The 25,172-nt window shown below is 45.3% G+C and overlaps 1 protein-coding gene across 28 annotated transcripts in view; it reads left to right on the top strand.

Annotated features, from left to right (window-relative positions):
- The first annotated feature begins 1,161 nt into the window (after positions 1 to 1,161).
- Positions 1,162 to 25,172, top strand: part of FNBP1 (formin binding protein 1) — a 158,673-nt gene continuing 134,662 nt past the window's right edge. For 23 of the 28 annotated variants that reach the window (XM_019033469.4, XM_055351344.2, XM_055351340.2 and 20 more), the window contains exon 1: positions 1,221 to 1,484. In XM_019033469.4, the coding sequence (XP_018889014.3) occupies positions 1,461 to 1,484 (24 nt within the window). In that variant the 5' untranslated portion in view covers positions 1,221 to 1,460. Of the gene's footprint in view, positions 1,485 to 25,172 lie in introns of all 28 variants that reach the window. The other 5 variants (XM_055351334.2, XM_019033459.4, XM_019033461.4 and 2 more) reach the window with 4 other exon arrangements.

Genomic DNA, 25,172 nt, shown 5'->3' with positions numbered 1-25,172 from the left:
CAAATTCCTGGCCTCCAGCCATCCTCCCGCCTGGGCCTCCTGATGTGCTGGGATTACAGGCGTGAGCCACCAGACCCGGGTTAGCTCCACCTTTTAATGGAGGAGAACGATAAGCAGGTTGAAAATGGTGGGGTGGGATTGGAGAAATGCATCATCGTAAAATATTTTTTAACTGGGGGCGCATGTTGGGAGTCGCACGGTTACTCAGAAAAGGATCCAGTAGTAGCATTAACCGAGGGAGAAAGATAAGCTGTGGGAAAAGGGCTAGTGATTCAGGAGTTGGAATTCCAAACATTTTCCATAGCTTGTCAGGAACATTTGTGCAGACCTTTGGATATATAGAGAGGGAGTCCGTCTGCTGATAAAATGAGCGCTGGGTTTACCAACCTTAGGCCTTGGCTCACCCCTGATCCTCACCGCCGGGCAGTGAGATGGACGCGTTATTTGCCTCCATCTGGTGGACTGCGCTCTGCGCTTCCAGAGGTGGAGCAATTGTCCGCCTCCGCCCGGCCAGCACGTGCGGGAGGCTGGATTTGAACCAAACAAGTTATCTGTGTACCCCACGCCTTTGCTTTTACCCACTAGGCGGTAACGTGATTTCACGCCTGAGAGTTTCTTGGCTGAACAAGTTGGAAATCACTAGTTTCAGAGATTGGAAATCACTGGGTGCACGCCCCTGGATTCTTTCCCTAGCCACGCGAGGCCGTCGCGCTTGCCTCGACGTCTCTATTCGCACAGCGCGCAGTTACCACCGCCCCACTCCCACCGCGCCAGCCTGCGGGACTCTCGGGCTTCCCTCGGGCGGTGGGAAAAGAGCCTCCCGGGCTGACTCTGCTCAGCGCGCATGGCTGCCAGGGGAAAGTATTGTCCTTAAATCCAGAGCGGCGCTACGCGCCGGGGAGCGATCTCAGACCGCGGCGGAGCATCGGCGATTCCAGGACCTGCCGCGTTCCAAGGCAAGCGCTAGTACTGCGAGCAGACAGTGGTCACTAAGAAGTCATTACCAGATTGGCAGGGGGAGTCCTAGGGATCCGGGTCCCGCCGTCCCTCACACCTCCCTCCGCGTCCTTCCGGACCCCAGGGCGACGCGGACCCGGCCGGGGGAGCCCGGGGGAGGGGGCCGGGCCGGGGTGGGGCGGGCGCGCGTGCGCGAGCTGTCAGACCGGCCCCGCCCCCGCGCCCCGCCCCTCCCCTCCCGCCCCTCCCCCGCTCTCCGGGTGTAGGGCGGGCGGGCGCTGCGGCGGCCGCGGCTGCTGCTTCCTCGGGCCATTTTGCTGTGGAGCGGCGGGGAGGAGGAGCCGCCGAGGAGACCCCGGGCGAGGAGCTGCGAGCCGTAGGAGGCCGCGCGGACTCCGGGCTTTCCGCCGTCGCGGGGGTCTCGGGGGGCAAAGGGATCGCCGGGGAGGGGGACCAGAGAGCCGCGCCCGCCGCGCGGAGCGCCCCTTCGCGTCCCCTGCACCATGAGCTGGGGCACCGAGCTCTGGGTGAGTGAGGGGCTGGGCCCGCGGGCAGATGCGGGGCGCGCGCTGCGTTTCCCCGCGGCCTGGGGAGGGGGCGCGGGCCGCGCTGCCGGGCGGAGGCGAGGGCGCGCTGGTCGGGGTCCTCGCGGCCTGGGGAGGAGGCGGGGTTCCAATGCCCCTCGTCGGCCTTGGCCCGAGCAGGAGGTGCGGGCCGGCTTGTCCTTCGGAGGCGAAGGGAGTTGGTGCGGGTCCCCGGCGGCCTGAGGAAAGGCGCGGGCGGGCCTCCCTGTCCCCGGCGCCCCGGAGCGGGCGGTGTGTGTCGGGCCGAGCCCTAATCCCCCGGGGCGAGCCGCGGATGCCCGGAGAGGGCCGGGACCGGGCGTGGGGGCGTGGAGGCCCCGGCTGCGCGGCGCTGCGTTGGGTCTCGGGGCGCCCCGGCCGCGAGTTCTGTCCTGGCTCCGCGGAGGCGCTGGCGGATCGGGCACTTCCCCGGGGGCGGGGCGGCCGGGGCGAGCGCCGGGGGTCGGGTTTTGGGGTGCTGGGGCGAGAGTGCGGTCTTCGCTCCGGAGGCGAGGATTTCTGGCCCGTGGCGGCTCCGGGCGCACTTGTTCTTTCGGGGTAGCTCAATCCTGAGTGGGATGTGGGCACTGCGACGTCTGGTCTGGAGGGGAAAGTGGGAGTTAGGGAGAGATCTTACGTGATCTACCTCAGGAAGAGGCGTTCGCGGGGTCAATGATCTTTAACGGTTGCTCGGAGAAGAGTTTCCAGTGGGGAAAGTTGGCGGTGAGGGGCGCCTCGCGGGGATGCTTGGCCGGGGGATGCGCACGGTAAACGGGCAGCCCTCAGGGCTGAGGGCCGTCCCCGGAAAGGCGAGGGGCTGGCTGTGGATGGAGCTCTTTTCCTGCCGTCCCCGGATTCCTGGGGAAATCACTGGGCAGGGGATGGGCAGTGCGGCGGCCCGGGAAGGAGTAGACGAAATCTCAGTTACTGCACTGAAATGCCCTCAAGATGAGCCATTTCCCAGGATGAATTCTGAAGTGCCTGCACTACCTTTTGGAATTCTGTTTGCAAAGGGTGTGGAGGAGAAAGTGTAGGGTGGTGTTGCTATCTGAGATGAGGCCAAGAAATCTCATGTCAAAATAAAACAAGGTTAGAGCAATTACAGAAACAGAGCACATCCTCCCTTGTTTTTTGTTTTGTTTTCTTTTGCTTTAATTGTTTTTACATAACCATTTGTTAGGTACAGAAGCAGCTACGGTTGTTATTACCAAAATCCTGAGGGCAATAGCTCCCTTAAATTAAGATAATTCATTTTATAAACATCTTCTGCCTCAAAGGGATTCATGACAAAATTCCCGCTGATGTTTACAAGTATCCATTTTGAAAATAAAATAGTTTAAAATATTTGCACACACCAGTTTAGGCAAAATCTACCACTTTGAGTACCGTATTGAAGTTTCTTTCCTCTTCTAATCCTTCCACTCCCTTTAGCTCTCTTTAGCTTATCTGGGGTGGGGAAGCAAACCAGAAGTAGTAATCTTTGTCAAGACAGTAGAAATTGTGGCACAATTTTTTTTTCACTTGTTCAGACAGGTGGATGGAATTATGGAGGGAAAATGTACAATATATTTCTGAGTGAAGTAGGGACCGAACACAATACCTTGGTGGACAGTTCAGTGATGTTGGTGAATGGGATAGAATATAATTCCAAAGAGAGGCAGTGGCTATGAGCAAAACTGCTAAACCAGCGGCAATTGCCTGCATTATTCTGTACATTTCTTTTTGAGGGTGGAGAAGTGGGAAGGAAGGCAGGGTTAGGAGTGATTGAAAATAAATGAGAGAGGCCGGGCGCAGTGGCTCAGGCCTGTATTGCCAGCACCTTGGGAGGCCGAGTCGGGAGGATCTTTTGGGCCCAGGAGTTCAAGAACAGCTTGGGGAATATCTGGAGAGGCCTCCTCTTAAAAAAAAAAAAAAAAAAAAAAAAAGAAAAAAGAAAAAAAATAAATGGGAACTGGAATATATACAAATATTAATGATATGAAATCTTAGATTTGCTTCACAATAATTTGGGTTGTTAGTAGATGGGAGATAGTGAGACAGAGTTGGCCATTATTGAAGCCAAATGCTGAGTACAGAAGTATTCATTACACTATTCTTTCTAGTATATATATTTGACATTTTCTACAATAAAAATAATTGGAAAATAGTTTTAAAGGAGAAGGATGTGAACTATTTGTAATTTTTTCACTTGACAATTTTATGAGGAAGAATGAATCAGTTAACAGTTCTATATATGCAAGTGTATGGCAATGAGGAGTTTTTAAAAAGACATTCTTTTTTTTTTTTTTTTTTCTGAGACGGAGTCTTGCTCTGTTGCCTGTCCAGGCTGGCATGCAGTGGCGTGATCTCGGCTCACTGCAGCCTCTGCCTCCCAGGTTCAAACGATTCTCCTGCCTCAGCCTCCCAAGTAGCTGGGACTACACGCGCCTGCCACCATGCCCAGCTAATTTTTTTGTGTATTTAGTAGAGACGGGGTTTCGCCGTGTTGGCCAGGCTGGTCTCAAACTCCTGATGTCAGGTAATACGCCTGCCTCAGCCTCCCAAAGTGCTGGGATTGCAGGCGTGAGCCACCACGCTTTGACGTTAAAAAAGACATTCTTATGAGTACCAGCATTTGCCTTTGAGTAGCTTACAGTTTAATATAGGAAAAGGAATGAACACATGATTGTGCTACTAAGAGAAATGCAAAATCTAAGTTTTCAGGTGAAATGCAAAGATGTATAAGGCTTAGTAGCTTTTGAGATTTAAAAAAACTAGAATAATGAAGGATTATGAAAAGTAAACCCCAGTTTCTCCGGTGGTCAGAGACTTGGTGATGTGCGGTACATTGGGTAGCCCAGCGGAGGGCAGTGATTAAGGGTTTTCCTTGAATGGTGGCTTTGGAATCATGCACATGTATAATGAGATAATGATGGGGCGCTCAAGCCGAACTTGGCAGAATTATTCTTCTAGATGGAGAGAGAGCTATGGTTTGGGTGGCCATGAATTATTTGTAACAGGTGGTTGCAGCTTTCAGGGACCTTCACAAATACTATCAGATTTTACATACATTTTAGGACTTCAGGTTAAAATAAATATAGGCTTTTAGAAACTACAGGTTTCTAACGTGCATTTTACACTGAAGACCTGCTCCTAAGCCACATCCTGCTTTGTAGAGGGAGTAAAACCTTTCTCTTCCTCTTTCTTTTTTACTTTTTCTTTAACCCCTCCATAGAAATAAACTTTCTTTTTTTTTTTTTTGAGACAAAGCTTCGCTCTTGTTGCCCAGGCTGGAGTGCACTGTCACGATCTCGGCTCACTGCAACTTTCACTTCCCAGGTTCTAGTGATTCTCTTGCCTTAGCCTCCTGAGTAGCTGGGACTACAGGTGTGCATTATCACACCTGGCTAATTTTTTCTATTTTTAGTAGAGATGGGGTTTCACCATGTTGGCCAGGCTGGTCTCGAACTCCTGACCTCAAGTGATCTGCCCGCCTCGGCCTCCCCAAGTGCTGGGATTACAGGTGTGAGCTACCTCGCCCAGGCTTACATGGCCATTTTGAAGTGATTGGGTTATAATAAAATAGTTTACAGCTCTTCATAACATAGCTCTTCATAACATTGCCTTTTAATCAATTTTCAAAATTTTTATTGAACAACTATGGTGTGCACAAGACACCAGTCTGAATCTGTTGTAAGTTACATTATATACATTGAAAGATATCTACGTGGAAGCATAGAAAGTAGGTTTTACCTCTAGCTTGTAACATCAGAGTCAAAAGAAAAATGTTTGTATTAAAATTAACCAAAATACATTTACTCAAGACTTATTAAAAAGGCAGTATTAGTAAGGTAAATATGTTCACTGACTTGTTGAAGTTGTGGCTGGTTGTTGGAGAAATGGCAAAGCAAGAGTTGCTTACATTTGAATGTTTTTTTTTTCTTGCCTACTTACTGAGGGAAGTGACAGGTTACTGAAGTGTTAGTTCAGCTTTTTATTAGCTTGCTCATTAGTGTGAAGTATGAATAAATCCATTGGAAAATTAAGCCTTCCTCGTAATTATTCTCTTTGCAGCTAACAAATTATTCAGTGACAGAACCTGGTTTTGCTGCCTCCTAGTATCCTCTCTGTCATCTTTATTTATTTGCTCTGGTGCTAATGAGAAATGAAGTATGTACAAGAAAGAGAACAGAGAAACCTGAATAATGCATATTGGTTAGCATAGTAAGAAGCCACCTGTGGGCTGGGCGCGGTGGATGGCTGACGCCTGTAATCCCAGAACTTTGGGAGGCCGAGGCGGGCAGATCACGACATCAGGAGTTTGAGACCAGCCTGACCAAGGTGGTGAAACCCCATCTCTACTAAAAATACAAAAATTAGCCGGGCGTGGTGGTCCACGCAGGTAATCCCCGCTACTCCGGAGGCTGAGGTGGAGAATCGCTTGAACCCGGGAGGCGGAGGTTGCAGTGAGCCGAGATGGCGCCATTGCACTCCAGCCTGGGCGACAGAGCGACTCTGTCTCAAAAAAAAAAAAAAAAAGAAAAAGAAAAGAGCCACCTGTGTTGATTGTATGTAATTTTATTTATTTATTTTTTTTTTCACTCTGTCGCCCAGGCTGGAGTGCAGTGGTGCAATCTCGGCTCACTGCAAGCTCCGCCTCCCGGGTTGACGCCATTCTCCTGCCTCAGCCTCCGGAGTAGCTGGGACTACAGGGGCCCGCCACCACGCCCGGCTAATTTTTTTGTATTTTTAGTAGAGACAGGGTTTCACTGTGTTAGCCAGGATGGTCTCGATCTCCTGACCTCATGATCTGCCCACGTCGGCCTCCCAAAGTGCTGGGATTACAGGCGTGAGCCACCGTGCCCGGCCGATTGCATGTAATTTTTTTTACCTGTGATTTTTAGAACCATGCCAGGCATATAATGTACATTCAGCTGTTGAATATGTTGACCCTGATCGTGGTGTGCACTTTCAAGAGGCAGCCGTGTGAGGATTGTCTACCAACTGTACTGGGAACAATGCCTGACTCTGTGTAGGAGTTCAATAAATATTTATTGGATAAATGAATAAATCCCTTTTTTTCCTTTTGTTTTAACATTTGTTTTTTAAAAATAATGGGAAGATAATTATAACACCTTTCTGCACTTTGGCAGTTGTAAAAAATATATATAATTTTAGGTATCTTTTTGAAAAATAGACGATTTTTTAGAGCAGTTTCGGTTCATAGCAAAATTGAGAAGGTACAGAGATTTTCCATATCCTTTCTGGCCCCAAATACACACAGTCTAAGTACCTTTTTTGCCTTTAAAGTAGGGTTTGAAAAGTTATCCCTTCTCTGTTGTTCATTCTACTTAGGCATGATATGTGTACATATGTTTACATAAGAACACTTTATAGCGTGTTGAATTTTTTCCCTAGTGTGTCGAAATTTTAAACTAGTTTTTAAATCTTAAAGTAACAAATTATTAACAGTTCCAGGTATTGGAGAATTATTACCTCTTCTTACTGCCCTTGAATGCTAAATTGGAGAACCCTATTAACAATCGTCCCTAGCTCTTCTACTGCTCTTTTTTCTTTTTTCTTTTTCGAGATGGAGTTTTGCTCAGTCACCCAGGCTGGCGTGCAGTGGCGCGATCTCGGCTCACTGCAACCTCTGCCTCCCAGGTTCAAGTGATTCTCATGCCTCAGCCTCCTGAGTACCTGCAGGCCCCCACTACCATGCCCCGCCAATTTTTATATTTTTCATACTAGAGATGGGGTTTCACCACGTTCACCAGGCTGGTCTCAAACTCCTGACCTCAAGTGATCCGCCCGCCTCTGCCTTCCAAAGTGCTGGGATTACAGGTGTTAGCCACCATGCCTGGACTCTACTGCTCCTTTTTCTTTTTTTTTTCTTTTTTTTTTTTTTTGAGACGGAGTCTCACTGTGTTGCCCAGGCTGGAGTGCAGTGGCGCGATTTTGGCTCACCGCAAGCTCGGCCTCCCGGGTTCACACCATTCTCCCGCCTCAGCCTCCCGAGTAGCTGGGACTACAGGCGCCTGCCACCGCGCCCGGCTAATTTTTTGTATTTTTAGTAGAGATGGGGTTTCACCTTGTTAGCCAGGATGGTCTCGATCTCATGACCTTGTGATCCGCCTGCCTCGGCCTCCCAAAGTGTTGGGATTACAGGCGTGAGCCGCTGCGCCCGGCCTACTGCTCCTTTTTCTTACCCCTTCAGAGATTTCTGTTTGGGATGAACATGGCAAGACCAACAGGGGAGATAATACTCCCTGAACCATGGTGGGTAGGGCAGAACTGCTTCAGAAGAGAAACAAAATCAACTTAGTTTTGCCATCCTTACTTCTCCATGAGAACAAACTTTGCACACGTCTTTTCTGTTTAGTGGATATTAAAAGAAAACAAACCGTGGGAGGCCTGGAGATTTTGCAGTTGATATTTAGATATCAGTTTTGTTGCCCTCACTTTGTACATTAGACAGAATCCTGAAAATTTGTGTAAATTGCCATTTTGGTAGGCAAAACTGTACTTTAAGCACGTAAAAGAGTTTTATAAGTGTCTATACTTACTATGTGAACACATTACAACTCATGCTTTACATTGGTGAGACATGGAAAGTGCTTCTTTGAAGGACTATTCAAGTATCACCCACTAAGCAGCTAAAGCTAATATTATGTTTCCTGCAAGTATTACTCATACTTGTTTCATCAACACCGCCCACATTTAAAAATAAGGCTTTATTTTGACACTTAAAAATTGAAAGCTACTAAGAATACATGAATGCCCTGGGAAATTAATCTAATTAGATTTTAGAATGTGGGTGTGAAGTCTTCTGGAATTAGTGTTTATAAAGGAATATTTGTTTCCTGTTTTACTTGTACACTCATACTAGCTTGAGCCTAGTAATGTGTTTAGTTAAAAAACTTTTTTTTTTAATGATAAGAGGCCAAATATGTGTATTATATTAGAGAGTAATTTGGGGGTATGTAAGTTTTTGTTTGTTTCTTTTTTGAGATGGAGTTTCGCTCTTGTCGCCCAGGCTGGAGTGCAATGGCACTATCTCAGCTCACTGCAACCTCCACCTCCCGGGTTCAAGCGATTCTCCTGCCTCAGCCTCCCGAGTAGCTGGGATTACAGGCGTGTGCCACCACGCCTGGCTAATTTTGTGTTTTTAGTAGAAATGGGATTTCACCATGTTGGCCAGGCTGGTCTCAAACTCCTGACCTCAGGTGATCCACCCGCCTTGGCCTCCCAAAGTGCTGGGATTACAGGCGTGAGCCACCGTGCCTGACCTCCCTATTACCTTAAAGTCTTGAATGATTGTTATCATCACTGCCATTTATTGAGTGCCTACTATGCCCCAGGTGCTGGGCAGAGTGTTTACATCCATCATCTTGTTTATTTGTTACAAGAATCCAGCAAGGTAAGTACCATTTGTGCCAATATCCTGGAAGAAGATGGTTAGATGGAGTCAGGAGCACAGTTTTATTGGGGAGTAACACCTGTGAAGGGGAAAGAGTGGAAGCCATCAGATCACGATGCAGACCTGACAGAGTCTCCATCAGGCCAATGGGGAGCTCCAGAGCAGACACAAGAATCCTCTGGCAGAAATGGCTCAGCCTCTGTATCTCTGCCTTCCTTTATCATTGGCCAGAGGTCGTCCCAAGAAGAGGATGGCCTTGGCTGCCAGCTTGCTTAGTCATTGGCTGGGGGTGCTACAAGAAGAGATGCCCTCGACTCAAAAGATGAGGTGGACCCTAAAGGAGGCTGCATGCTAGCCACAGTCCTTGCAGCTGGGCAGCGAGTCATTTTTTGCCACTTCTCCATGTTGCCCAGGCTGGAGTGCAGTGGCACGATCTCGACTCACTGCAACCTCTGCCTCTTGGGTTCAAGTGATTCTCCTGCCTCAGCCTCCCAAGTAGCTGGGATTACAGGCACATGTCACCACACTCTGCTAATTTTTGTATTTTTTTGTGGGGACGGGGTCTCTCTATGCTGCCCAGGCTGGCCTTGAACTCCTGGGCTCAAGTGATCCTTCCACCTTAGCCTCCCAAAGAGCTGGGACTACAGGCATTAGCCACTTGGCCAAAAACTGGATCTTCTGTGTTAGTAGTGCAGAGTTCCCTTTATCCCCACCACTCACTCATATTTCCCCATCACTGCCGTAGATTTTGCTTTATAAAACAGTTGATGTTATTCATATTGAGAATCACTGAGAATCAATGACTCACACCACTAAATGCTGCAGAGCCAGCAGAAACAGTCATGAATGAAGCTCGTATTCAAGCAGATGCTTCGTAGATGTCTAGTAATCTCCTAATCCTTTCAAACCAGTTATTGTTTCTCTTTTCTAATTTAAATAAGTTAATTCATATGGATATTAATTAGTAGGAGTAGTATCAAGTTTCTGAATTTGCCCAACAGAAGTATGTCTTGGCGAAAACTATTTTTAATGAAATTGAGAAAGAACAAGGAGGAATACAGAGTCTCACTCTGTTGACCAGGCTGGAGTGCAGTGGCACAAACATGGCTCACTGCAGCCTCAATCTCCCGGGCCCAAATGAGCCTTTCGCCTCAGCCTCCTGATTAGCTGGGACCACAGGTGTACACTACCATGCCTGACCAACTTGTTTTGTTTTTTTTTTTGAGATGGAGTCCAGGCTGGAGTGCAGTGGCGTGATCTCAGCTCACTGCAATCTCCACCTCCCGAGTTCAAGCGATTCTCCTGCTTCAGCCTCCTGAGTAGCTGGGAGTACAGGCTTTTGCCCGGCTAATTTTTTGTATTTTTAGTAGAGACAGGGTTTCACAGTGTTAGCCAGGATGGTCTCGATCTCCTGACCTCGTGATCCACGTGCCTTGGCCTCCCAAAATGCTGGGATTACAGGTGTGAGCCACCGCAGCTGGCCTGTCTTTTTTTTTTTTTTTTTTTTTTTTTTGAGACAGAGTCTTGTTCTGTCACCCAGGCTGGAGTGTAGTGGTGCAATCTCTCTGCTCACTGCAAGCTCCGCCTCCCAGGTTCATGCAATTCTCCTGCCTCAGCCTCCCGAGTAGCTGGGACTACAGGCACCCACCACCATGCCTGGCTAATTTTTTTTTTTTGTATTTTTAGTAGAGGCAGGGTTACCGTGTTAGTCACCGTGTTAGCCAGGCTGGTCTCGATCTCCTGACCTTGTGATCTGCCTGCCTCGGCCTCCCGAAATTCTGTGATTACAGGCGTGAGCCACCGTGCCCAGCCCGGCCTGGCTAACTTTTTTAAAAAAGTTTTTTTGTAGAGGCGGGGGGGGGGTCTTCCTGTGTTGCCTAGGCTGGACTTGAACTCTTGACCTCAAGTGATCACCGGCCTCGGCCTCCCAAAGTGCTGGGATTACAGGCGTGAGCCACCATGCCTGGCCGACATTCAGGGTTTTAAAGTTTTGAGTCTTCAGGAACAAGAAACGAAACACTTTCTCTATTATCTATAGCAGAAGAAAACTTGGGACCTGTAAAGGAATCTACTCCCCTTGTACTTCTATTTGCACAGCCAAAATTGAGAATGGGTTCCTGAAATCCGTTTAAAGACCAGACAGGCTCTGGGGACAAACGGTGCGGGTGCTCCCAGTTGAGTGAGGCAGTGCTGGAGGGCTCAGCCTGGGTTGCCTAATCTAATATTTATTAGTATCGGGCAAGTCCTTGCATCTCTGTTCCTCGCTTTCCCAATCTATAAAGCATGGTATGATGCTTGCCTTTCTCTTAACAAGAAGGCATAAAGATGAGAGATTGTTCGTAAAGTACTTTGAGGTTGTTGGATGAAAGGTGATAGGTAAATACAAATTATTATAATCATGGGGAAGGTTAATGAAAAAAACTCTGGTCCCTGGGAACAAACTGTAGAACTCTCCTGCGGTAAGCAGGATTCATGAAAAATGAGCTATTTTCTGTCCTAGCCTTCTGATTTAAAATTTGGTGTACATGTTAACAATACAATAAACCTAATATTTGGAAAATGCCTGGAAATCATTGCTTTGGACAGGAAATCTGGATTTCAGGAGGTCATATTAATAGCATGTTTATCTTTTCCTTCTTGAAGAAAAATAAAATCCACTCCAAAACACTAATCATACTAATTTTTAGCAGTATACTTGGGCCTTCTTAAGATTTAAGTTTTTTCTAGGGGGAAATAATTTTCTTTGGCTATTATTACCACTTTAAAAAAAGAAAAGTTCCACTGAAGTCACATTATTTCCCCACCTAAAAAGCTGGATATTTGCTGCTTGAAACATCTAATGAATTATTCTGCCTATCAGCTTAGTTTGGGATTGATTTCTTCTTGGCAGAGATAATGAAGAGGTTTAGAAGTACTTGCATTGGAACAGATATGGAAATTTCTGGAAATGTTTGGGCAAGGACATTTAGATTCCATAAGTGTATATGTGTATGTAAAATATATTCTTCACCATGACTAACTTTTAAAATTTACATTTTACTTATTGGCCAGGCATGGTGGCTCATACCTGTAATCCCAGCATTTGGGGAGGCCAAGGTGGGAGGATAGCTTGAGCTCAGGCGTTCAAGACCAGCCTGGGTAACATACTGAGATCCCATCTCTACTAAAAATTAAAAAATTACCTGGGCATAGTGGTGCATGCCTGTAGTCCCAGCTACTTGGGAAGCTGAGATGGGAGGATCACTTCAGACCAGGAGTTCGAGGCTGGCTGCAGTGAGCTGTATTTGTGCCATTGCACTCCAGCCTGGGTGACAGAGCAAGATCTTGTCTGAAAAAAAAAAAAGTTTATTTTAACTTATCCTTAAAAATAGGCTATTTACATTGTTCAGTTTCAAAAGTAAGGTGTACGTGTGAAGTCTCCCTGTCATCCTAGGAGAGGTTTAGTTCTTGTTACGGCCATTTTTGGCAAGAGGAGTGGTGGTGGTAGTGCTCAGTGTTTATAACTTTGTACATAAAAGGAAACCAAACAAAACTGTAAAAATTTCATCAGGCCAGGCGCAGTGGCTCACTCCTGTAATACCAGCACTTTGGAAGGCCGAGGCGGGCAGATCATGAGGTCAGGAGTTTGAGACCAGCCTGACCAACATGGTGAAATCCCATCTCTATTAAAAATACAAAAAACTTAGCCAGGCATGATGGCACTTGCCTGTAATCCCAGCTACTCAGGAGGCTGAGGCAGGAGAATCGCTTGAATCTAGGAGGTGGATGTTGCAGTGAACTGAGATTGTGCCACTGCACTCCAGCCTGGGCAACAGAGCGAGACTCCCTCTCAAAAAAAAAAAAAAAGAAAGAAAGAAAGAAAGAAATTATTGTGTAATAAGGACTAAGGTAGGGTAACTCCATGGAAATGTGTACAGGAGCGTAACTCAGGTGGGGAAATGACATCCAAGTGGAGTCCTGAAGGACTAGTAAGTTTTACAGGTGAAGTGGGGTGGTCAGAAGGGTGGAGGGGATCTGGACAAAGCCTTCCAGGAAAAGAAGGAGGAAATGGTATGTCCAAAGGGTCATGGAGGGCACAGAGCTCTCAAATGATGAGCAGGTGATGGAGTTGTAATAGGAGCCTGAAGAGGCAGACTATAGCTAAAAACCATGCGAGGACTATGGCCTCACCTTGAGAGCATGGGAAATACCCTTGAACTGCTGAAAGCAGGTGCCTATGGTGCCAGTTTTCAGTGTGGAGAAGGATGGAGAGGAGCTCGGTAGCTGCAGGCCACACTGGGCCGATTGGCTGACTAGATTACTGGAGTGGGTTTCAGTAGAGAGCCTTTCTATGTATTGCATTTGTCAACCTGTTTATATGTGGGTGGAATTAGGTTAAAATGGATTGCTGGGGAGCCTTGGACATTCAAGGGAAGGCCTAGTAGTGAACAAAGAAGGCCTAGGAGCCACCCTCTGCCTCCTCCCACTTCAAGATGTTCAAGGGGGAGGCATGTTCCCTGCTCTGGCTTGTGGGGTAAATCAAATATAGGCCACAGGTCCTTTTTTCCACCAGCTGGGTGCAAAACCTAAACCTACCAGCACTTTATTCTTGTCCTCTGTCTCTGCTCAGATGATACAACCTTGTTAGGGTTATCAGGGTTTGTTCCCCAGCTCTTTTAAGCTAGCAAATTTCTTATTTTCGATATGCCTGGAGGTGACTCACGCTAACCTAATTCCCAAGACTGTTGAATAAACCAGAATGAATTTTAAACTTATAGTGAGAAGTATATTCATAAGCAGACTGGATATTCATGTTGGCTGATCCGTACGTTCTCTCCCTGTAGGCTAATCTGGGTGGAAAGCTAAATTCTTTATAGCATTTCTTGGAGAGCATAAAATGAAAATAGGATTGGATGAGTGTAATGGCTGATGACAATGGGAGCCCTAGGCTTCTGCCTCCTCTGGAGGACAGTCTACGTTACAGTTAGAATAGAGTGTTTTATAGATGCTGTGTAGGTGGTTCCTTTCCTGTTAACCCATTCTTTCTTTAGGCAGACACAGTTAGTTATGTTTAGATTTTTTTTTTTTTTTTTGGAGACAGAGTCTTGCTCTGTCACCCAGGCTGGAGTGCAATGGCGCGATCTCGGCTCACTGCAACCTCCGGCTCCCAGTTTCAAGAGATTCTCCTGCCTCAGCCTCCTGAGTAGCTGGGATTACAGGTGTGCCCCACCACGCCCAGCTAATTTTTGTATTTTTAGTAGAGGTGGGGTTTCACCATGTTAGCCAGGCTGGTCTTGAACCCCTGACCTCAAGTGATCCACCCACCTTGGCCTCCCAAAGTGCTGGGATTACAGGCATGAGCCAGTGTGCCTGGCCCTGTTTAGGTCTTTTTAATTCCAATCTCTATTCAATCTTTCATGCCTGAGATTATATTCAGGCACCCAGATTGAATGCTGGATATTTATTATCTCATCACTTTCTAGCATTCCCCAAATTGGCAAGTCTGAGAAATCTGTAGTTTTTTTTGTGTATAAGAATCTGTAATTTTTGTTTGTTTGTACTCCATCACCCAGGCTGGAGTACAGTGGCTCAATCAAGGCTCACTGCAACCTTGACCTCCCGGGCTCAAGCAATCCTCCTACCTCAACTTCCCAAGTAGCTGGGACTACAGGCCTACAACACCACACCAGGCTGATTTTTGCATTTTTTGTAGAGATGGTGTCTCGCTGTGTCACCCAGGCTGGTCTTGAACTCCTGAGTCCAAGCGATCCCCCTGCCTTGGCCTCCGAAAGTGCTGGGATTACAGGTGTGAGCCGCTGCACTTGGCCATTTATAAGAATCTGTCATTTTAAAAGCTCTTCTAGGTAGTTTTGATGTGGCTTAGGTAGCACTGTTTAACATTTTGATTCCTTCTCATACATTCTCAGTTTTTGCTCATTTTTATTCTTTATAGCAAATCTAAAATCTAGCAATATTCTACTTCCTTACCCAGTCAGCTACTGACAAACATTATCATCATTTTAAGGTACTCTTTGTTCTCTATGGTTTTCTAGTAATGACTTATTCAGGTACCCAGATAAGTCATCATTCATTAATTCATTTGAAAAAGATTATAGGGCTGAGCATGCTGGCTCATGCCTCTAATTTCAGCACTTTGGGAGGCCAAGATGGGCGGATCGGTTGAGCCCAGGAGTTTGAGACCAGCCTGAGCAACATGGTGAAACTCCATCTCTACAAAAAATTAGCCAGATGTGGTGGCTGAGTTGGGAGGATTGCTTGAGCTCAGGAAGTTGAGGCTACAGTGAGTGGTGACTGCACCACTGCACTCCAGGCTGGGTGACAGAGCAAGACCCTGTTTCAGAAAAAAAAAAGAAAAGAGAAAGAACAATATTTTAAACTACTTATGTGCCAAGCATTGTTCTAGGCAAAGGGAAAATGGCAGTTAACCAAATAGTAAAAAATGTTTTGCTTATATGTAATCTGTATTTACAGTGTATCAGATAATGATAAATGCTATGGACAAAAACAAGGGAATGAGACGGAGAACAGTAGGATTGAGCTTGATGGGGAGAAGAACAGAAGTGTAGTGCTGGACATTTTACAAGATGCCTGTTATATAACTAATTATCTAATATTGCGTCGATAGCTTAGTATATGCATCTGGAGCCCAGGGAAGAGATCCAGGCTGGAGATATAAATTTGGATAACCAGAAAGCTAGAATTAAGTTGGTAAAATGCTAAGCTCTTGGCAGAGTTACATTCCTCCAAGCACTTTATTTAACTTTAGAACTCTGTTACCTAGCATAGCTGTCATAACGTGTTGCCCTTTTGGACAGTAACTCTGCACTGTGTTTGCCGAAGTGTTTACCTCACTGAGAACCATTGTGTGAACCGTGTTTTAGACTGGGAGGGGTATAGACTGTTAAGAGTTGATTGGTTTGCAAATTGTTATAACAACATAATAAGTGGAGCTGGAAGTTCTGATAGGCTTAGAACTAATGTACCAAGTCATAAGTGGAAAAAAAAATAAATGTCCACTGATGGGCATTCAATTTTTGGTAGTAATCAGAAGTTAATATCACACATCATTCTAATAGGCTTTTGAAGACAGACTAATAGTGTAGGCTTTTCCTTTGAAAGCTGCCCATGTGCTTCTTTTGACATGGAGATAAAAAGAGAAAATTTAGAATTACTCAGTTCACACACTTGTTGAGATTTCTGTTTTACCTGATATTGTTTAACTTTCCTCTTTATCTTTCTTAGAGATACTTCACATGTGGGACAGATTATATTTTGGAAAGATGTCCACAACAATATTGCCCATCCCACATTGCTCATCTTACAATGTGACCCCAAGACTCCTCCCACTGAGTGGGTGAGAGGGGACTTATACCACTTTCATTTGAATCTAGGCAGATCTGTGTGACAGCCTTGACCAATAGAGTATGGTTAAAGCGATGCCCCCAGGCATGGTGGCCCATACCTGGAATCCTGGTTTTTCTGGGAGGCCCAGGTGGGGGTAGAGGTGAGGGGGATGATTGTTTGAACACACGAGTTTGAGACTACCCTGAGCAACACAGTGAGACCGTATTTTTTTTTTTTTTAATGATTTCTGAAGCAGAATCACAAATATGCCGTGCGTTTTTTCCTTGCTCTTTTAGGATACTTACTTTTAAAACCCAGTCACCATATTGTTAGGAAGCCCATACAGCACACATAGAGAGACATACGGAGAAGCCAACCATAGAGGTTCATGTTGACAGCTCAGTCGAGGTCTCAACCAACAGTCATACTTAGCTGCCAGCCATATGAGTGAAGGGCTTCCAGATGATTCTAACGCCCAGCAGTTGGGTCCCCCCAGCCTGTAAGCCTTCCCAGCTGAGGCCTCAGCAATGATGGAGCAGAGAAAAGTTGTCCCTGTCCAAATTCCTGACCCATAATAAAATGGTTGTTTCCCATCAAGTTTTGGGAGTGATTTATTATACAACAATAGTAACTGGAACAATATCCTTAGAAGTTGTAATAGATAGTATTAACACTACCCCTTCTTCATTTATTCAAGGACAAAGCTACCATGTATCCTTTTATTCTAGTTTAAAGATAAAATGAAATCCTTGTCTCTTTGAAGAAATGCTTAGAATATGAAATTTAAAAGTTGAGGAACATTCAAAGAGTTTTATACTTTTTTATCTGAAAATGAGAAAATAGCAAACCAAAAAGCTCTGATGTGAAGACATTAAGACTTCATGATGGCTTAATGTCTTCATAATGCAAACTCCATAAACAGAGTTTTTTCTAAGGTTCTTGTCACATGATCATACACTTTGAATATGGTGATTCTGTCATTTTTCATAAAATCTCAGGGTTTTTACATTATTGTCATAACCACATAACCACTGAGTCACAAAAGGGGACATTTCATTGCAATTTCCTTTAGTAAGATATGGTTTTGCCATTTCCCCCCCAAATTTCATTTCCTCTTCCTTGAAATATGAGCCATGCCAATCTACTTCAGAAGTGTTGTTTTGAGGAATAAAAAACAAAAGACAAAACTTTTTTTTTTTTTTTTTTTTTTGAGACAGGGTCTGGCTTTGTTGCCCAGGCTGGAGTGCAGTGGTGCAGTCTTGGCTCACTCTAACCTCCACCTCCTGGGCTCAAGCCATCTTTCCACCTCAGCCTCACAAGTAGCTGGGACTACAGGTGTGAGCACCATGCCCATCTAATTTTTGTGTTTTGTGTTTTGGTTTTTGTTTTTTGGTAGAGACAGGGTTTTGCCATGTTACCCAGGTTGGTCTCAAACTCCTGGGCTCAAGTGATCCACCCACCTTGGCCTCCCAAAGTGCTAAGATTAGAAGCGTGAGCCACTGCACCTGACCCACAACTTTCTATAGCCTTAGTTGTGAAATAGAATTACTGTTCTAGAGGCAGTAAATCAGCCAGACTAAAGTTAGGCATCTTAGATCTAGTTCTGTCTCTGCTACTTATTCATTGTGTTCACTCCTCAAATCTTGAAAGAATATTTATTTTAAGCTCTTTTTTTTTTTTTTTTTTTTTGAGATAGAGTCTCGCTGTGTTGCCCACGCTGGAGTGCAGTGGTATGATCTCCGCTCACTGCAACCTCCGCCTCCCAGGTTCAAGCGATTCTCCTGCCTCAGCCTCCCAGGTAGCTGGGACTATAGGCGCATGCCACCCTGCCTGGCTAATTTTGGTATTTTTAGTAGAAACGGGGTTTTGCCACATTGGCCAGGCTGGTCTCGTACTCCTGACCTCAGGTGATCACCCACCTCAGCCTCCCAAAGTTCTGGGATTACAGGTATGAGCCACCGTGCCTGGCCAATTCTCTCATTCTTATCAGATTTCTACAATTTAGTCAGTGTGTCATATTGTTCAAGAGTGTGGATCTGGAGCTAGACTGCTTGGTTCATATCCTGACATTAACTAACTGACTGATTTTGGACAAGTCATTTAGCCTCAGTTCCTTCATCTGTAAAATGGAGATAATGATAGTGCCTACTCCATAGGATTATATGCGAAATAAGCTCTACTAGTGTTGGCTATCATTATCCACCTCCACATGTTGCTGGTTGTCATGATATTTCATTGATATCTTTTTTTTCTTTTTTTGAGATAGAGTCTGTCTCTGTCACCCAGGCTGGAGTGCAGTGGCACGGTCTTGGCTCACTGCAACCTCCACCTCCCGGGTTCAAGCAGTTCTTCTGCCTCAGCCTCCCAAGTAGCTGGGATTACAGGCACGTGCCACCACGCCCGGCTAATTTTTGTATTTTTAGTAGAGACGGGGTTTCACCGTGTTGGCCAGGCTGGTCTGGAACTCCTGACCTCAGGTGATCCACCCGCCTAGGCCTCCCAAAGTGCTGGGATTATAGGCGTGAGCCACTGCGCCCGGCCTTCCATTGACATCTTGAATTCCATGTCGAGACTGAATGATCACTTTTTTGTTAGGGGCATTGTGGACGTGATCAATGAATTTGGTATAAACTAGACTGTGTGACCTCGAGTCCCTTCAACTCAAGTGTTTCAAGGTAATCTGAGTTCCAGGATCAACTGACACTGAAATAGTGATCCTAGGAGTACTGATTCATAATGAGCAGATAATATGGCAATGCCAATTACAATAGACGATTTCTAAAGTTAGAAACTTTACTTAGAAATTTTATGTTGAGTCCCACACTGTAGCTCAAATAAATGCTAATGTTAACAGGAGGTTTGTAAAGGGTTCAACAATTCAAAAAGTGACACACACCTAGAATCATCAGGCACATTCCTTAAGTTGTGAGGCACTCGGTACATAGATTGAATGTCTTGGGTGTGACTCCATAGGCAAAAATGTCAGGGACTATTTTTTTTTTTTGAGATAGAGTCTCGTTCTGTCACCCAGGCTGGAGTGCAGTGGCGCGATCTGCACTCACTGCAACCTCCACCTTCTGGGTTCAAGCAATTCTCCTGTCTCAGTCTCCTGAGTAGCTGGGATTACAGGTGTGCACCACCACACCCGGCTAATTTTTGTATTTTTAGTAGAGAAAGGGTTTCACTATGTTGACCAGGCTGGTCTCAAACTCCTGACCTCAGGTGATTCACCCACCTCGGCCTCCCAAAGTGCTGGGATTACAAGCGTGAGCCGCCTGGCATCAGGGAGTAGTTTGCTGAACAGAAACCTTTTGGCTAAGGTTTATTGTTTTTTTTGTCAGTTTGGCAGATCAGCAAGTGAGTAAGGTAGATAAACAATGTCACTGCAGAAAAATTTTAGGCAGTCAAGTGCTTTATTTGCCAAAAAGATTCAACCACCTGATGGAAATGAAAAACAGGATGATACGATGGCTTCTTCCTTCACTTTCTCACTTTCCTTGGATTATGAAATGCCAGTAATTGAGAAAGCAGAATGAACAGTCATTAGAGATGGAAGAAAACCCTAGAGAGAAGTTGGAAGTAGTTGGGTGGGATAAAGACTTTCTGATAACTTCAAGGAGATCTAGAAATTGGCATTGGATTGTTAGAGAAAAATTGAAAATGTAAAATGTTAGTTGCATGAGTGGGCAACAGATACTCTCCATTAGCAGTGTTCAATTACGTGTCACCAATGTGCAATAGTCTGAGACAGGCAGGGTCTTGCTCTGTCACCCAGGCACCATCAGAGCTCACTGCAGCCTCAACCTCCTGGCCTCAAGCCATCCTCCCACTTCAGCCTCCCCAGTAGCTAAGACTCAGGTGCACACTACCACGCCCAGCTAATTTTTTAATTTTGTAAATTTCTTATTTATTATTATTTCCTGTTTTTTTTTTTGGGGGGGGGGGTAGAGATAGGATCTCACTATGTTTCCCAGGCTAGCCTTGAACTCCTGGCCTCAAGTGATCCTCCTGCCTCAGCCTCGCAAAGTGTTGGATTACTTACAGGCATGAGCCACTGAGCCTGGCCAAGTTCTGTTTATTTAGATAATATTTGCTTGTAGTATGGACCCCACCCAGCTCACATGCTTGGGGTGAGGGGCCTGGGGGTTAAATGACTGCAAATGTAAGCCAACCTACAGATTATATGTATGTTGATTCTTCAGATGTGGCCGAGATCAGGCAAGGCAGCTCATAGGGAGAGTAAAGGGTACTATTTTATACACTAGGTACTTGGTAACCAGTCTGAATTGTGGGCCAGTCCTAGGGACATGGGGCAAAAGTAAAGAAAGGAAAGGAAAAAAGACTAGAGGGAAATGTAGGATACACTCACGTGGATGGAAGATTGAGTCCAGGGAAACTGAGTAAAATGCCAAATGCTCACAATAAAAGGATGACGTTTCCATGGGATCCTGTAGGCATCACCGAGAGGATACTGTTGGGAGAACACTTAGGAACCCAGATCACCTAACATGGAGTGAGTGTGGCTCAGATCTGAGCAGAAACCCAACAAGGACTTCCCAACTCCAAGTAAAGCTAAATTTAGACAACCCTTTTATGTTGCTGGTCCCTCTTGCAACACAGTCTCCTCCCTTGCAACACAGTCTCCTCCGGCCAGGCTGCCTTCTCCTTCTTTATATGCACCAGCCTTCTTCCACCTCATGGCTTTGAACTCCTTTATCCCAGCTCTGCCTTGCCCTTGGCCAGGGAAGTCTCTAGCCCTAGGTGCTTCACCTTCAGCTAACCCTATTGTGTGCAGTCGCGACCTCCTGGCTCTCTCTAAAGTCAGTTACACACGCCAGTGAGCTCTGAGGGTTCAGCCAAGATTGAATACACTCTGTTAAAGAAGGGGTATTGGGGGAAAAGCCAGATTTTAAAAGCATGATTTATTTCTTACTTGTTTATGTATTTTTGAATAGGCCACACCTGGTGTGTGACTGCCCCAGTCATTAGGGGATTTTTTTTTTTCTTCCCTGGAGGCAACCACCATAACTGGTTTCTTGTGAATTCTTCCAGAGAGCTATCAAGCATTTATGAGTAAATTCCCCCCTCCCTTAAAAATGTTAGCATACCAGTCACACTTTTTGGTACCTTTATACCACTTATAATATCTTGGTGGGGGTTTCTTTTCCTTAGCCGCCTCATTCTTCTTAATGTAACTATTAATCCTTCTTCTGTTTTTTGTTTTTGTTTTTGTTTTTTGACAGGGTCTTGCTTTGTTGCCCAGGCTAGTCTGAAACTCCTGGCCTCAAGCAGTCCTCCTGCCTCAGCCTCCTGAAGTGCTGGGATTACACTGGGCAACATGGCCAACCCCTGTCTCTATCAAAACAAAAACAAAAATTAGTTGGGCGTGCTAACGCACACCTGTAGTCCTAGGTACTTGGGAGGGTGAGGTGGGATGATCACCTGAGCCTGAGGAGATCAAGGCGGCAGTGAGCAGTGATTGAGCCACTGCACACCAGCGTACTGCACACCAGGCCACAGAGTGAAACCCTGTCTCAAAAAAAAAAAGAGCGAGTGTTGGTATTTGTGTGAAATTTTTATTGAGGATATTAAGACAAAGTGTTGATGTTCTATATTTTGAACCCAAAGCTTTGTAACTCATTTTCTACTTGTAACTATGTAAAATATGCCTGCTTAGTATACCAAACAGTATCCTTAACTGTATTCTTAAGGTCGGGCACGGTGGCTTACCCCTGTAATCCCAGCACTTCGGGAGGCCGAGGTGGGTGGATCACCTGAGGTCAGGAGTTCAAGACCAGCCTGGCCAACATGGTGAAACCCTATCTCTACTAAAAATACAAAAAAATTAACCGGGCATCTTGGCGCGTGCCTGTAATCCCAGCTACTCAGGAGGCTGAGGCAGGAGAATTGCTTGAACCGGGGAAGCGGAGGTTTCAGTGAGCCAAGATCACACCACTGCACTCCAGCCTGGGCAACAGAGTGAGACTCTGTCTCAAAAAAAAAGATATTCCTTCAATGTTATTTAATAACAGTGCACAAGCACCCTACATTGGTTTATTTTTGGATTCTATAATACAATTTTAAATATTTCCGTGAAAACTTCAAGTTAGCCATCTTACTGTGTTCACTTTCCAGGCTAATAGATTTAGTATTGATCATACATTCTGTGGGAAGTAAGCTCTATGAAGGCAAGGGTTTTTATTTGTTTTGTTCAGTGCTGTGTTACCAGCACCTAGAACAGTACCTTGTACATAGTAGATGCTCAACAAATATAACAGTTGCCAAGCTTGAAACCATCTTGGATTTTGCCCTTTGATAACAGACCAATTTAAGCTCTTATTTAATTCATGTGACTTCCAAACACAGATTTAAAAAGTAAGTGTGTGGGCTGGGCGCAGTGGCTGAATGCCTGTAATCCCAGCACTTTGGGAGGCCGAGACGGGCGGATCACTAGATCCGGAGATCAAGTCCACCCTGGCTAACGCGGTGAAACCCCGTCTCTACTAAAAATACAAAAAATTAGCCGGGCCTGGTGGCGGGCGCCTGTAGTCCCAGCTACTCGGGAGGCTGAGGCAGGAGAATAGCAAGAACCCGGGAGGCGGAGCTTGCAGTGAGTTGAGATCGCGCCACTGCTCTCCAGCCTGGGCGACAGAGCCAGACTGTCTAAAAAAAAAAAAAAAAAGTAAGTGTGTGGAGGTCAGTTTTAAAGAAAGTGATAGTAAAGATTAAGATGATTTTTATTTATTGTCATGGTAGTGAGGAATAAAAGCAGATGGGTTCTCCAAAGAAGATATACAAATGGCTAATAAACACATGAAAAGATGCTAAACATCATTACTCATTTGGGAAATGCAGATCTACAATGAGATACCCACTAGGGTGACTCTAATCAGGAAAGTATAGGAAAATGACAAGTGTCAGAATGTGGAGAAATTGGACCCCTTGTGCATTGCTGGTCGGGTGTGAAATGGTTCAGCCTCTGGGGAGAACCATTTGGCAGTTAAGTTAGACATACAATTGACCAGATGCTCCAGGAATTCCACTTCTATGTGTAAACTCCCCCAAACTGGAAATTTGGTATTCAAACAAATACTTCTACAGGAATGTTCATAGCAGCACTATGAACAATAGCCAAAGGTGCAAACAACCCAACTCAGCCTCCCAGCTCCTCGGGAGGCTGAGGCAGGAGAATCGCTTGAACCCGGGAGGCAGACATTGCAGTGAGCTGAGATCGCGCCACTACACTCCAGGCTGGTGATAGAGTGAGACTCCGTCTCAAAAAACACACACACACACACACACACAAAAAAAGAAGTTAATTTTATGTTAGATGAATTTCACCTCAATTTAAAAAGAAGAGAAAGAGGCTGGGTGCAATGGCTCACGCCTGTAATCCTAGCACTTTGGGAGGCTGAGGCGGGTGGATCACTTGAGCCAAGGAGTTTGAGACCAGCCTGGCCAACATGGTGAGACCTTGTCTCTACAAAAATACAGAAGTTAGCCAGGCATGGTAGCCTGCACCTGTGGTCCCAGCTACTTGGGAGGCTTAGGTGGGAGGATCACCTGAGCCCAGGAGGTCAAGGTTGTAGTGAGCCAAGATAGCACCACTACACTCCAGCCTGGGCAATGGAGCAAGACCTTGTTTCAGGAAAAAACAACAGGTTAGTACTGGGCATCTTAGCTATCTCTTAGACGACAAAGGGCTAATTTGGGATGGACACTCCTTGGTGTTTGGAAATTTAAAAGCCAATGCAAATGCAGTATAAAACAATTGATCTTTAACGGTTCAGCGGGATCTATAAATTTTCTCCTGAGTAATGAAAGATTGCTGTGTTTTTTTTTGAAGTCTCCTTAATGATTGTCTATGTACTTACTCCCTGTTGCAAAACAGGTAATGAGAGTATATTAGGTGCTATTTTAAAATACACCCACAACATTAAACTAAATTCAAAGAATTAATTGGAAATTGTTATTTCTGCAAAGTAATTTCCACCAAATCAGTCGTTAAGCTATCTACTAAAACCAGTATTTAGTGGCTTTTAGTCAAGTTGGCTAATGGTAGCCTTCTCATGGCACGTGGGAGAAGTAAGCTGAAGTAGCAGAAAATGGTATTTGCAGTGAGTCTTCAAGGCGAACTTTTAAAAATACTTTACAGTAATTACAGCATGTGGCTGAAAATAACTATTTGGTTCTTTTTTTAAACCACTATAGTTAGATGGACTATAAACATCATTCAGTTTCCCTGTGTTGTGATTCATTTCCACAAACATGTATTGTGCCAGGCACTGATTTAGGTGCCACAAGAAATAGAAAAGAAATGGCTTGACAACTGTCCTTAAGTTTAATAGGCGTGAGGTTTCTAGATACTGCTCTACTAATGTGTCATTGCCTAAAACTCACCTGTTCTGAATGACCACTTTTTTTGTTATCCTGTATCAGAAGTACTTGGAAAAAAATAACCAGCAATTTGACATTTTGGAGAAATGTTTTATTCTCTTCTGTTTTTTACCAAGCAAGCAAGCAGCAGTGATGTTTTGTTTTTTAAAAAATCAGAGGCAGGGATCTGAGTATTTCATAGGGATTTCAGTTCGTTTCAGTGATAGAGGATGTTGGCACTAAGTCTAAGTACCACAACCTAACGGGGCCATCTCATTTTACATTCCCCGTTGTTCCTGCAATGGGAACGAAGGCCTGAAAGCTGCCTGCCACATGAGAAAAATGGCAGCTTTTCAAAGTTCTCGAATGTTAACCTCCCTTGAATCTGTTAAGGCATTCAGAGCACAGTACAAGAAACTTAAGGTTTGAATTGGACTGTGTCTCTGCTGAGTTGGCGTAGCATATTAATTTTCTATTTCTATTGGTAACTTTTGTTGTTGCTAAATTCTTAGTACCTTTTGGTTTTATGTTGA

The sequence above is a fragment of the Gorilla gorilla genome, chromosome 13 (assembly GCF_029281585.2).
Source record: "Gorilla gorilla gorilla isolate KB3781 chromosome 13, NHGRI_mGorGor1-v2.1_pri, whole genome shotgun sequence".
Taxonomy (NCBI): domain Eukaryota; kingdom Metazoa; phylum Chordata; class Mammalia; order Primates; family Hominidae; genus Gorilla; species Gorilla gorilla.
Note: the sequence above shows the minus strand (reverse complement) of the source record. Positions and strands in the feature narration are given on the sequence as shown.